The 14,566-nt window shown below is 31.8% G+C and overlaps 1 protein-coding gene across 4 annotated transcripts; it reads left to right on the forward strand.

The window, feature by feature from the left end:
* The first annotated feature begins 4,756 nt into the window (after positions 1-4,756).
* On the forward strand, positions 4,757-8,701 carry LOC145136553 (sodium/hydrogen exchanger 3-like). Of its 4 annotated transcripts, none has more exons than XM_079070676.1 (15): positions 4,762-4,892; positions 4,971-5,040; positions 5,574-5,749; positions 5,852-5,970; positions 6,104-6,201; positions 6,462-6,521; positions 6,698-6,744; positions 6,832-7,026; positions 7,107-7,153; positions 7,242-7,308; positions 7,397-7,497; positions 7,590-7,691; positions 7,785-7,986; positions 8,061-8,144; positions 8,211-8,701. In XM_079070676.1, the coding sequence occupies exons 3-15, from the start codon at positions 5,582-5,584 to the stop codon at positions 8,508-8,510; spliced, it is 1,590 nt and encodes a 529-aa protein (XP_078926802.1). In that variant the 5' UTR covers positions 4,762-4,892; positions 4,971-5,040; positions 5,574-5,581; the 3' UTR covers positions 8,511-8,701. The 4 variants fall into 4 exon arrangements, 3 of the variants coding, with proteins under 3 accessions (XP_078926801.1, XP_078926802.1, XP_078926803.1); XM_079070677.1 differs by having other exon boundaries at positions 4,975-5,040; XR_013720537.1 differs by having other exon boundaries at positions 4,757-5,040; positions 8,058-8,144; positions 8,211-8,234.
* Positions 8,702-14,566: the final 5,865 nt, after the last annotated feature.

Raw genomic sequence — 14,566 nt, forward strand, 5'->3', positions numbered from 1 at the left:
ATGATTTCTTAATTCTTATGGGATCATCTATTAGAATAGTATCACAACACTAATTTGTGATCGCCAATAAATATTTTAGTCATAATGACTGTTTACGACATGATCCTAGAGGCATATGTGATACAGATACATTATAATCATCAAAATTTATATGGGAGTTCATTTTCTAATAAGTGGTAGAGAGGCTTGAGTTTTTCTCTCTCTCCCCCCAAAGTGTTTTATTTGTCTGTTATTAGACTTACACACCAAATTGAAAAAGACTAACTAACATTTGTCAGCAAATATGTAATTTAAATTCAAAGATTAAACCAAACAAATTGAAAAAGACTAAGGGGGTGTTTGATGCACCTTTTGATTGGGTCGAATGCTTGGACTCGGTCAGAAATCTCCGGTCTGCGTGTTTGTTTTTCTGTTGCACCTTTGGACTCGGTCCAAAATGCTGACACAGTCCCCATTTTTGTGCTAATTCGGTCCAAAGAAAAAACATGGTTGACTGGGGCGGAATGAAGAAAAAAACACGCTTTGCCCTCTACCAGCTGCACTCCTTCACTTCTCCTTGACGACACATGTTCAACCCCGTAAGGCCTGAAATCGACTTTATTACTGAAAACCAAAACCGAAATTGATTTCATTATTGAAAACAAAATTGAAATAGATTTCATTATTGAATCGGTCGACTATTATTATTATTTTTTGAAACGGCAAATCTAACCTACTCCTAAACTACACCTTAAATCCACCTATGTCCACGACGGGACTTGAACCCTCAACCTCAAGGAGGGAGGGCAACACCAGATAATCTGACCATATATAAAGACTTAGAGGATGATGGGTATGGTTCAGAAGGGGTTTTGGTGGGTAAATTAGGGGAAGTGGATGAATCAAAGAAAGTATGATAAAAGATGGAGTTTGTTTGCCTTTTAAAATCGGGATGGAGAAAAGAGATGGAGAAGATGTTGTGCTTTCTTGAAATGTTGTGAGAAGAAAATAACGGAGGCAGTGGTTTGTAAGGGAAGATAAAGAAAAAGCTTCCTCTTCTTCGTTTATATGATGTAACCAAACGACCATTTATTTAGTTTGTATATGAAAAACAATAAGTAATAAAAAAAATAGTTTAATATTCATTAAATGGGAAAATCAAAATTAAAATACCACACTTATAATGTTTAATTATTCAACATTGAATAAAGTATAAAAACCAAAAATTAAAAAGTAGGCAACATAAGGGTACTATGATCATTTTTTATTATTCACACAGTCAGTTAGAGAAATAATCAAACAACATAAATTCAATCAGATGTAGACTCAATCATAACTTTTAACCCAATCAGCTTCCAACTCAGTCAACTCTAACCCAGTTAGCAACTATCAAACGACCCCTAACTTAAAAACTATTGAAGTCTACAATCGTTCAAAAAAAAATCAAGATAAAGGCTATTAAGTTTGAAAAAAACCTAAAAGACGTCACACAAGGCTGCCTTCCATCGTTGGCAGCCCTTCTGCTTCCGTACTTTGCCACCAACAACGTCCTTGCCAATGCTGATCAGAAAAATAATCGTTGCTGCATATCCTTTATGTTTCAAGGGATATCTCGTATGAACATTAGGGGTGTTGGTCAGCGTTTTTTGGGGTAATAGAGGGGAGGTATGACTTGGTGTGTGGGATCTATGAAGGCTTTTAGGATCACATAGGTGAATATGTCATACACAAAGAACTACATATGAATCATAGATGTCTCTAAACTTTTTATCAGAGTGTTCTTTATCTTGGAATGCAAATTCGAGTTGGGAGGAAGCAATCAGAAAGAATCTCGTTGTCTACTATGAAGATAGATGAAACCAAAACCAAAGACATCTTTTGCTTGGAGAAAACTAGGACACTAACATTATTTGATCGATTCGTGAATTAAGTTACTGATATAAGTGAGAGACAAGTCACGTATGAGAACACCTCATTATCGATTATCCCACGTAGAATGTCGTAAGCAAAACCTGAAGAAATCGGTCATAAGGACCGAATGTGTACAAAAACATTAAGGACTAAATGTGTACAAACGGAAAATTATATGACCCTAGTTAGTCAATTTTTTTTGTTTAACTTGGAGTTGCCGACTATAAAAATTGAATGTGTATAAACAACAAGTTAAATGATCAAGTGTGGACACAAAAATTCAGTAACTAAATATATACAAAACGAATAGTATCTTACCCTTATAAGTCATTTTCCCTTTCAACAATTCACATTGTCGTCGTACATATTGTACACATTTTTGCATTTCTTCCGGCATTAGAAACGAGAATGGGGCGGCAGTAGTGGAGGAAACAAGTGGTGGCGGATACATATTGCCATCGATGAAACTTTTGGAGGCAATACTAGTAGGATTAGAACCCTATGGAAGAGAGGCAGTAGACCGTTGGGACGGTAGTGTGTAGGCCTTATCTATATAAATGACATTTAAGTCATTTCACATTAGACTTGAGAGACTTGTGCCATGTTTTGTATCATGCCACATCAACTTTTTGGCAACCGTTTCATTGTCATATCATTTTTGCCACACAATATACATAACATGCCATTGTGATGGGGTAGGTCAAATTTGGAAAAAAAGTCATTTACACTCACACTCTCTCTCCTCTCTCATTGGCATTCAAATGTTGTTTAATATTGAAGAGCTGGACATGCCATAATGGGGGAGGGGTGGTGTACGCCGAGTTTGCCATCTTTATGCCACCATCATTGCGGAGCTATTCCCTTGAACCTTAATGTGAACTAATATCGAAATAATTCGGGTATTGAGTGCAAACTCTTGGCTGTCCCAATACCATTTCTATAGTTAATCTTAATTTTACTTGCATAAGAAATTCATAATGATGCATCGGAGCTTGAAAATTGATCTGAAAAAGTATGTCAAAATACAAAAGTAAAGTGAGATTTTCAGTCGAAAACTAAAACTCGAGAGTAACTTATGCAAACCTGGAAATATTGATCAATTATCGGTATTAATTATCAAAACTTATTTTTATTAAAAAAATATATGTTTAAGAAAATAAGTGAAGTTGCAATACGACACTATCATTTTTAAACTAGGTTTTTGGACTTTTTAGAGACTTAAATTTTATATCTAAGCCAAATGCATAAATAACACAAGGTATTAGTTATCAAAACTGATTTTTATTGAGAAACACGTGTTTAAGAAAATAAACAAAGTTGCAATGCGATACTTTATCATTTATAAACTAGGTTCATATACTTTTTAGTTACTCAATCTTTATATATAAGCCAAATACATTAAGAACATAAGTTTTTTTTATTTTTTTTAATGTATAAAACATGGTGCGAGGCGTGACCTAGCCGTTACAAAAATGTCAAATGTGGGTTTGTTAAGCGTAACACCCAAATAACGTGTCAAGGCGCACCTTATTGCGTTATGACGTGAGTTTTTTTTCAAGGCGCGAGTTTTTTTTTTGTTTTTTCTTATCAGCGCTAAAATAATTGAGTTTTTGTTAACTTTTTGATACTAAATATTAATATAACACGTCTAAAAACTTGATATATTTGATAAAATTCAATAATTATATGATTTATTTTTTTTAATTTATATAAAAGTCACGCCTTGAAAAATGTTATGACTTAACTTTGACCTTGCCGCCAAGCCCACGCCTCACGTTATTTAGAACATTGGTATAAACTAATTATTTGGATTTTTTAACAACTCAATCTTTATATATTATATGTCTAATTAAAAACTCTGTTGTAATTAAGTTTAAATTTGATTACAGATATTATTTACCAACTATTAACAAAAAAATGAGTGACTTGATCGTTAAATGGTATGTGGTTATATGTATATCTAAAATGGTAAACATTATCATCGAGCCCACGTCGAACCTGTCCTAGTGCCAATTACGTGGGAGGTCAATCACAAAGAAGTGGCAATATTTTATGCATGCCATGTTTTTAACCATAGACTATTTGTATATGATTTAATACCTAAATCACTTTGTTTCCATTACAGGAGTACATATATATGTATGTATGTAGATGCATATGTAAGGGTACTTTGTAGGACACAAATGAAAAACCAAACCGAAACAACGAAAAATGTCATACTATATAATAAGGAAAATGAGCTGCATCATCTTCAAAGAATAAGGAAAAAGAAACCACATCAAACAACTAGGGTTTTTTTTGAGAAATATTTGGTTAACATCTTGCACTACGAAAAAAAAAAAGTTGGATTCAAGACGCCAACAACAAAAAATACTCCAGAAGCAACAAACAGGTGTTGCATGATGTGCATGTTTTGAAAATGTCAATAGATGGCCTCGAACACGAAGACTCGAGGCGTTGTTGCGTTGAAAAGACAAAATCAAAGAAAAATATAAAAATAATAACTAATTATTTAGGTTGTTATTAATGTAATATGTTTTTAGTTTTATCTATGTAATGTTTTGAATTTCTATTTATTTAATGTTTGTGTTATAGTGTTAACTGTACATCCCATAGTATTATTACATTTCTTAGAAAAACATGATTTTAAATCAACACTTTTAGATTTTTTTTAGAAGGAAATAATTTTTAACATCTCTACAAATTTCAAAATATTATCTTGATATGATATTTTTAAATATCTAGATTTATCTTCTAAATTTAAAATATATGTTTATCTTTTTCCAAATTTAAAAAATATATTTATATCTACTATTTAATACTACTCTTTTAGTAGACTTTATAATACACAGTATCTTAACTAGTTTTGCAATGTACACCTAACCCCCAAAATTCCATATTAACGCAACACGGCAGCAGCATCTTCTGCACTTTCGCGGTATTTCAAAGCCTGGCTTTCCACGATTCGTTGCCTTGTTCCATCGCGTCTTGCACTCTTGCTCGTTAAGAAAACCCTAATTCTTCTTCAAATTCATATTTTCTTGAACGATTCATATTAAAAGAAGTTTTATAAACCTTAGGTAGACGAAAAAGTCTGTTAACTCTGTTTTTAGTTGAAGAATTTTTATACGATCGGTTGCGGATTTTGAGGTATGAAGTCTTTGTTCCTCTTCTTTGCTCATTTTCATGTTTCTAGGAAAGTAATGGCGTGAAAATTCAATGAATTTTGTGCAAGTTTTTGGCTTTAACGAGTAGAATGCAAAAAAAAAAAAAAAAGTTGAAGCCAAATAGGTGTAGCGTGAGTTGATCACTGCTTAGCATCCTGAAACTTTAATTAGTAGCATTGTTATAATTTAGGTGTGTAATTATCTAATTGTTTGTAGTTGTACACTTGTACTTCTAATTTCATGATTATTATATTGGAATCGTTTCCCAGCAACCGTTGGTACATTAATACATGTCGCCTTTTTAGATCTGGTTGACGATTTTTAGGGTTTGGAGGGTCGATATGAATTGTTTAGGGTCATAGAGACAACATAGTTTGTGGGTTTGATAACTAATTTGAAACCAAAAGTGCAATTGTGAAGGAGTATTTCCTTGATCATGTATGAAGATTCTTGGTAACAATCTTGTTTTGTTGATAAGGATGGTTGATAAATTTGGATTTTGTTTTTGTTTGGCAGGCTGCAATATGGGTATCCATGTGGGGTCAAGTTCAGGTTTATCAACATCGGATCCAGAGGACGAGTATGTACGCAGCATAGCGTTATTTGCAACCCTTTTATGTGCTTGTATAGTGGTTGGTCATCTTCTTGAAAAAACCCGGTGGATCAATCAGTCAGTCACAGCCCTTTTGATTGTGAGTGAGTCATCGTGCTTCAACCACAAGGCACAAACTACCTTTTGCTTTTGATTTATTTTCAATTTCACATCAACGTACTATTATTTTCTTGTGACACAGGGTCTAGCCACAGGATGCATTATTTTGCTAACTTCTGGTGGTAAAAACTCTCGCATATTGGAATTTCAGGAAGAGTTTTTCTTTATGTATCTCCTTCCGCCAATAATCTTCAATGCTGGGTATGTATCTTCCTACTTTTAGATTTAAATGGATCGGTACCGTTTGATGCCACAATTAGAAGCCTCTGATTTGGTCATATAGCCTCTTAAGTCTTAACTTAGACTTTTGGTTTCACTGCAATATTATTACCAGGTTTCAGGTGAAAAAGAAACAGTTTTTCCGCAATTTCATGACCATTACATTATTTGGAGCTATTGGTACTTTGATATCGTTTGCCATTATATCATACGGTATGTTCTGTATATACATTATTAAACTTCTGTTTTTGTTAATGATTGGTTTTGTATGCTCTAATAAGTTTAGAGAACACATAGCTTTGAGTTCTATTATCAGTAATAATTATTAAACTGCTTGCTCAAATCATGGGAAAATGTGTGAAAGTCTCTTTAGAGTGTATTTATGATACTTTCTTAGATTATTATCTCCATGATGAATTCTATGAATATCATCAAAATATTCAATTTGAATTACAATTTTTTTTTTAATTCAGGTGCAACACTCTTGTTCCCTAAACTGGACATTGGTTACCTCGAGATCAAGGACTATCTTGGTATTTATTCTTTTTTTTTTTCTCATGTTATGAAACTAATGTGGATAGTTTCTTTAGGTCTTCCAAATTGCTATATAGATGAATAGATTCCATATAGATATACAAAGCTGAGCTGCACATGTTGTATGTTTGTCTCTACTAAAATTCCCCTATTTTTTATGTGTTGTTGTGAGTAGCACTTGGAGCCATATTTTCTGCAACAGATTCTGTGTGCGCCTTACAGGTACATTCATTTTAAAAAAAAAATAAAAAAAATTTATGAGCTTCAAAGGAACTACATACTAAAAATATAACAATATTATGTCAACAGGTGCTTAATCAAGAAGAAACACCATTGTTGTACAGTCTAGTGTTTGGGGAGGGTGTGGTGAATGATGCCACATCTGTGGTACTTTTCAATGCCATCACCAATTATGACCTAAACAACATGAATGCTACTGAAGTTCTTACATTTGCTTACAGTTTCTTGACATTGTTTGTATTAAGCACGTTGTTGGGAGTTTTTGTAAGCTTCTTTAATCTATATGTTGATAGCTATTTTTTTTAATATTACCTTTATGTGATAGTTTTTCATTGCTTTTGTAGGTTGGGCTGCTATGTTCATTCATCATCAGAACATTATACTTTGGAAGGTATATGCTCAATCCATCTCTTGTTTCCAGCTTTCTTTAAGTAATCAAAATCCTAGTTTTGATGAATGTTGTCTCAAAACATTTCCAGGCATTCAACTGATCGTGAAATAGCTCTCATGATGCTCATGGCTTACCTCTCATACATTACAGCTGAAGTAAGCATATTCCATATTTCCATTTTCACCACACCAGTCAAATCTCAAAGAGTAACTTAATTTGTTGATATATATTATATATCTCCAGATGTTTGAATTAAGCGGAATCCTTACAGTATTCTTTTGTGGGATTGTAATGTCACACTACGCATGGCATAACATCACTTTGAATTCACAAGTAACCACAAAGTAAGTGTGTAACCATAATCATAATCATATCCAAATCCAAACTCTCTTAAAATTGCTCAAGTATTTATTCACTCACCTAATATCGACTGCAGGCATACTTTTGCCACAATGTCATATATATCTGAAGTGTTTATCTTCCTGTATGTTGGAATGGACTCGCTAGATATTGAAAAATGGAGGTTCATAGAGGATAGGTAACTAAACTAACTACCACTAGCACTGTAAACAACTTTATTTGTTTATCCTATCCAATGAACATTTTGAAACCAAAGTCTTAATTGATACAGCCCTGGAAAATCATTTAGTGCAAGTGGTATACTGGTTGGGTTGATTATGGTTGGAAGGGCAGCTTTTGTGTTCCCTCTGTCATTATTATCCAACTTTATTCGAAAAAATAGGAACGAAAAGATCAAGATTAAACAGCAAGTTACAGTTTGGTGGGCTGGTCTCATGCGAGGCGCTGTATCTGTAGCACTTGCTTATAAAAAGGTAAAAAAAAAAAAAAAAAATCAATTAAGTATGTAATTTTTTGTATACTAATTAACTACATTTGATGTCAGTAGTTTACTGGATCCGGGCAAACTATTCAGCCTGCAAATGCGCTGTTGATCACCAGCACCATTACTGTTGTTCTTTTCAGTACAGTGGTAAGCATTGAAAATCATGTAAATATAATTTGGTGAGAAACATTTAACTAATTGATGAAAGTGTAGGTATTTGGATTGCTAACAAAGCCGATTATAAGATGGTTGTTACCAGATGAAACAGACCCATCTACTCCAAACTCATCAAGTAGTATGCCACTTCTACAAAACGGGCAAGGGCATGGGCATGGGCATGACCCTGACCATGAAGAAGACGGAAATGAAAATAGGCCGAGTCTAAAGCGGCGTCAAAACATGGTTCATCAGTATTGGAGAAAGTTTGATGATGCGTTTATGCGCCCTGTTTTTGGGGGTAGAGGCTTTGTGTCCCAAGCCACCGGGACCCGCGACATGGGTGTCATCCATTGATGCGGGCTACCACTATGGACTCTGGACTATGTTGATGTACATAATTGGCTTCGTTGGATTGGTTTTATAGTTTTGGTACAGATATATTTACGTGTTTTCGGTTGTATTATAATTATATACTTTTAAGGGGTTAAAAAGCATTATAGAGTAAAAAAAAAGGGTAGATAGATGTATTGTGTTGGGGTTCTTTATCGATCGTCTAACTGCCAACATGCTAACAGCCTAACATAAGAGATGTAAATCGGAATGTCAACTAGAACATGGAAGATTGGAAGGTTTCGACTTCTTATACATCAAAAAGTGTCAAAATGGAAGCTTCGTGAAAAAGTATAAGTATAATTTCGTGAAATGTAGAAAGGCTACTTATTGTTAATATATATATATATATATATATATATATATATATATATATATATATATATATATATATATATCATGGTTGTAAAAATCGTTCGACGGTAGCTCGACGGTCGACTGATGTTAAGGGATTAATCGGTCTTGGCGGGGATTAATCGTGGAGCATAGATTATTAATAAAATATTAAAGTTAATCAAATATTAATATATCTTAAGAAAAACAAGTACTTTAAAATTAGAAAATAAGAAAATTTATAATTTGAAAATTTGAAAATACGAAAATATGAACAGCTTGGTATAATATTTGAAATTTTGAAAATTTGAAAATTTTGAAGTAAAAACAAGAGTTGATTGTTTCAACTTTTTAAAAAAAAAAATTAATTTTTAATTTTTGACATTTTTTTTATTTTTTTTCAAATTTGTTGACTTTTGTTGACCGATTAATCCTAAATTTTCGATTAATACCCTAATCATCGACGGTTGGAGAACGCCAAACGATTAATCTACGATTAATCGCCGATTAATCCTGATTTCTGCAACCATGATATATATATATATATATATATATATATATATATATATATATATATATATATATATATATATATACTTAAACAACTTATATCATCAGAAAAAACGACTAGAAAAATCAACAAAGCGTTAATATAAGAGCATTTCTAATAACAATTCTTTTAAAAAAAATTATTATTTGAAAAAACATTTTATCATCAGAGAATAAAGACTTTTTCTAAAAGTCACTATAAACACTTATTATCTAATAAGAGCATCTTCAATGGTTAACTTCGCAAATGCTTATTATTTTTGTCATATCATGTATCCATAATTTTTATTTAATAAAAGGTTTTAGTAAATGCATAGCATCTCTAAAAGTCAACTTCACAAATATTTATTCCTTGTCATATAATGTATCCACTAACTTTTATTTAATAAAAGGTTTTAGTAAATACATGTGACAATTATTTGGTTCCATGCAATCCAAATAAGGGTTTGTTAATTGACATGATTTATTGTTAATATTTAATCACTAAAACAATTATATCTCTTGCAAGTTAATAATATTGTCCAAAGACTTGATATTAATGTTGTGTCGATATCTTGTAAATATGTCATAAATTGAATTTATTGACTATAGTTTATGGATCAATGAGCATAAAACTAAGAATAGTAATGTTCTTAAAACAACAAATTTGAAATATAACATTGTATCTCCAACATTGATCACATTCATGATTCATGAGCTCAATGAGACTAACTCTAAGGAATGAAAGGATAACATTATGTTAGTTCTTAGTTGCATGGATATTGACCTTGCATTTCAGATAAGAACAATGTTCTTTAAGGATTTCGAGTTTGAGGAAGAAGTAAGGTTAAAAACATAGTCCTTTAGGAGGAATTAGTCTTGATTCCTATTACTGTTTCTGGTAGTATGCAAATTATGTACCCATTGATGAAGAAGTATTTCAGAATCATGGACCAACAATGTTATTCAACCTCCTATTCAAACTTAACAACCTCAACTTAGGAGATCCCATTAGTGTTACCTAAAATTTCATCAATTAATTATTTTAGGAAGCCTATTTTGTATTAGGAATCTATATTTAATGAGACAAATCTTTTGGAATTCTAGAATTATCATAAAAGAGCTACATCAATAAGATCCTTGAAAGATTTGGCGTGGAAACTACAAATCAGGTGACACGCTTGTTGCAAAAAGAGATAAATTTGGTGCCTAAATTGAAGTTATAGAGCTGTAGAAGATTCAATATGTTTGGGAATATAGTATATGCTAAGTATGTACACGTTATTGTAAAGATGTTAGGCATATGTCTAAGCAACCTAGTTATGGATCATTGAAAATTAGCCAAATGGGTTTTGAGATATCTATAGAGGACAAAATGCTATATGCTCAAATATAGGAAATCAGATGTTTTGGAAATCATTTGTATTTGAAATCTAATTTTATTGAATTCCAAATGGTTACTGATGCATATCAGGCTACATTTACCTGCGTGTATAAAGAGCCATTTCATGGAATAGACTTTGATAGTTTCTTCCATAATGGCAACATAATTTGTAGCATGTTATGAGACATCAAATAATGGAATATGGTTGTGGAATTTTGTCATGAGGTTGTGTATTATTGGTATTGAAAGACCACTAACGTTATGACAATAAGTTAGCAATATTATATTCCAATAACAACAAAAGTTCTACTAAGTCAAAAACATATTTAATTCTAGTTTTGGCTGTTAAAGAAATAGTGCAAATGGAAAAATATATATAAAGCACATCTAGACAAACTCCATGATAGCGAATCCGCTCACGAAGGGATTGTCTCTCAAGTTCTTTCATGAGCATACTACACATATTGCTGTGATCATTTGTTTTAATGGGAGTTCTGTTGGTGTTTTATGTTTTGTTTAAGAACAATTATGTTTTTTTGTACATAATTAAGAATTTGGTTAATTCCATTATTTTTTGCACTTATTTGAATTTTAATCTCACTTCAAGCTAAAGAGGAAATCGTTGAAAATCTATTTTGATTTTAAAACCACACATCATGTTTAATCTATGTCGTTATATATATATATATATATATATATATATATATATATATATATATATATATATATATATATATATATATATGTAACCATTCATGAGTTTAGTTATGTAAATTGTAACGAAGACAACTTTGATCCTATACTATTATGATTAGTGGAAGAAATTGTTTAAGGATACCAATACTATGATAACAACCATTACAATGCTTATACGGTTATATGTACATTTATATATTCATAGTCCAATGAGAGATTGTTAAAAAATTATGGGACCATTTCATAAATATGTATAATGTTTTCATTAAATCCGGTTATTATGGTAAGAATATAAAATTGCTGATGGACCGATTTATAAGATATTTACTTACCTTTTATGGGTTGAGTTCTCGGTTTGACTCAAGATCCTCTTGTTCTCTCCCATCCATTACATTAGGGTATATCTCTATCTATATATACATGTGGCGAGGAGCATATGAACAAGGAAATACATTAGGACATTCGTATGGTTCATTGCTAAGGTTTTTAGAGTTAGTCTTGAGATAAACTGAAAAACTCACCCTACTCATGTGATCCGGAAAACCAATGAAATCAGGTATGTAATAATAATTCTTTCTTGTTTTAGTTTTCTTTTATCATATTTTAAGATCAAGATCCAAAGTTTAAACTTTCGCGTTTATGTTTTGGTTATTACAATAACCAACAACAACTGCATGTGTCGGGGCTCCATTGACATATATTATGAAATATTCTACCATTTATCTTCCACTACAATATTATTCATTATGGTACATGTATACATAATATATCGTAGAGTTTCTATCTCATATGGGTGTGCCTCATGTTCTACTATGTGCCATTTTTGACTTTAGAACTCCGAAAGCACGTTCCACATCCTTACATGTTGCTTCCTATCTCCTCTTGAAGAATTTTTCTCTTTGTTCCACTAAGTGTCGGAATGCCTTCACGAATGTGGAATTCCATCTGTAAGGAAATACAAAAACTTATATTCATTTCCATTCAATGTGAAAGGTGCTTCCGGTGCCTGTCCTGACAAAATACTATTGAGTATTAGTGTGTGATCAAGAACCTTGATGTCGTTGTTGGAAACCACAATCTCGAAAAAGCATGTCAAATCTACAAATCTTAGGAAGCAGCAACCTCTAATACTAACGAAGGTGTTCCATGATGATGACTTGCAAACTTCCCTCTCCACCCCTACGGACAATTTCTCCAATCTCAATGTGTGCAATCAATGCTTTCAATCATACTGATAAAACCATGTCTTTCTTTATGTGTCGCATATAGTTGTTTCATATCATTCAACGAAGATTTTGCAAATAAACATCATAGAATATTTCACAACACCCACTGACAATCTAACAAACTTTCTCTTTTAGTTCTTTCAGATATTTTTAGATAATCGTCAACGGAATTGGGTGACTCCCTGTACTCCATCAACCAAATTGTGGCAATACATTTCTGCAACCCTGTGAATCCCCGCCTACCTCTAGCTTCACATCTCAATTGAAAAAAACTAAAAAGATACCTAAAGATATATTTAATGGGTAAAAATATATATTTATTTTGTATAAAGATATATTTAATATGTATAAATATGAAAGAAACGATACCTGTTTTCCAAGGTGTTGGCTATCCGTAGAAACATGTTCCTACTAAAAAAAAATCCTTCGTTTGAAATGCTTTAGCTTGTATACAAAATTATCCACAACGTAATCATAATATAAACGTTCGTGTGCTTCCTCGTGATTTTTGTTTAACCTTGTTTCTTGTTTGTAGAATGACTTTATTTTCTTCTTGTAGCTCGTTAGTGTAATATTCGTACATCATAGTGATGAACATATAAAAATATGTTGGAAGTTTGTATAAAAAGATAGGAAAAATGGTAGTGGTGTGTAAAAAATTTAAGTGGGTATTATATATATATATATATATATATATATATATATATATATATATATATTAAAAAAAATATTTGATCGCTGATCGGTCAATGGATTGTTCCCATTGGTTTTCATATGCGTTCCCTTGTGTCATTACTTCAACGTAATACCATCTGACATTAGGGGGTATTCCAATGGCCTCCACGATATTGAGGCTAACCAACTCAACCTTCTCAATGTCGTTTCTGACCCTTACCCATCAGCCTTAGGAAAAGTTTTCTTTGCAAATGGTAAAAAAGTTTTCAAAAAGTTTTTTAAACTGGAAAAAACTTTTGAAAAAACAATCATCGGAGATGTTCTAACATTTTAATTTTTTTCATGTTTGTCATATTTACTCCCTGTATTAATTAACATTATATTTTATTATATTTTTTATTAGTTAATCAATTGATTTAATAAAAATATTAAATATAATTTATAAAAAAGTTAAATCATTTAAAAGTAGTCGTTAGATTTATCAAAATTTAAAAACATTCCGGTTACATAAAGTTTTATTATTTTTATAGTTTTATACTGTTATAGTTTGAAAAAAAGTATCTAACAATGATAAATTGTAATTATACGAAGGGACTTAATAAAACATTGATAAAATTATATAAATGGTCCCTATGGTTTGGCAAAATAGGCACATATGGTCCTACTTTCAGAAAATAGACAAACTCGGTCTTTATGTTTTTTCGATATTCAAAGATGGTCCTTCCGACACACGTCGTCAACAAAATGTCGTTAAATTTCTATAAATTTGTACTTTTTTTTCTTTTTCATTTTTTATATTATGTGATTAATTCCCTAAACTACAGGGACCGTTTATGTAACGTCTCCCTAACATTTGTTTAAAAGAGAGTATGAAATGAAGATGATGGTGGTGTTTTTCCGATCCACAAAAACAGATCGATGTTCTTGATGATTTTTCTAGGTTACATTAAAACAATAAACTACATAGCGGAATACACAAAACTATTTTTGGGCACATGCAACCTAAAGATCTATGACATTTTCTCATTATAGCAATAACTATCAAAAACCGATTTAATCTACTTATAAGAAACTATGAATCAGATTAATAACATACCTTTAAGTATTATTGCATATACTTATTCCTTTGATCTTCAATGGCTTATAGAAAGCTAGCGCCAATAGTGTGAACGTGTCTA

The sequence above is a fragment of the Lactuca virosa genome, chromosome 9 (genome assembly GCF_052849685.1).
Source record: "Lactuca virosa cultivar CGN04683 chromosome 9, Lactuca_virosa_CGN04683_v6, whole genome shotgun sequence".
Classification (NCBI taxonomy): domain Eukaryota; kingdom Viridiplantae; phylum Streptophyta; class Magnoliopsida; order Asterales; family Asteraceae; genus Lactuca; species Lactuca virosa.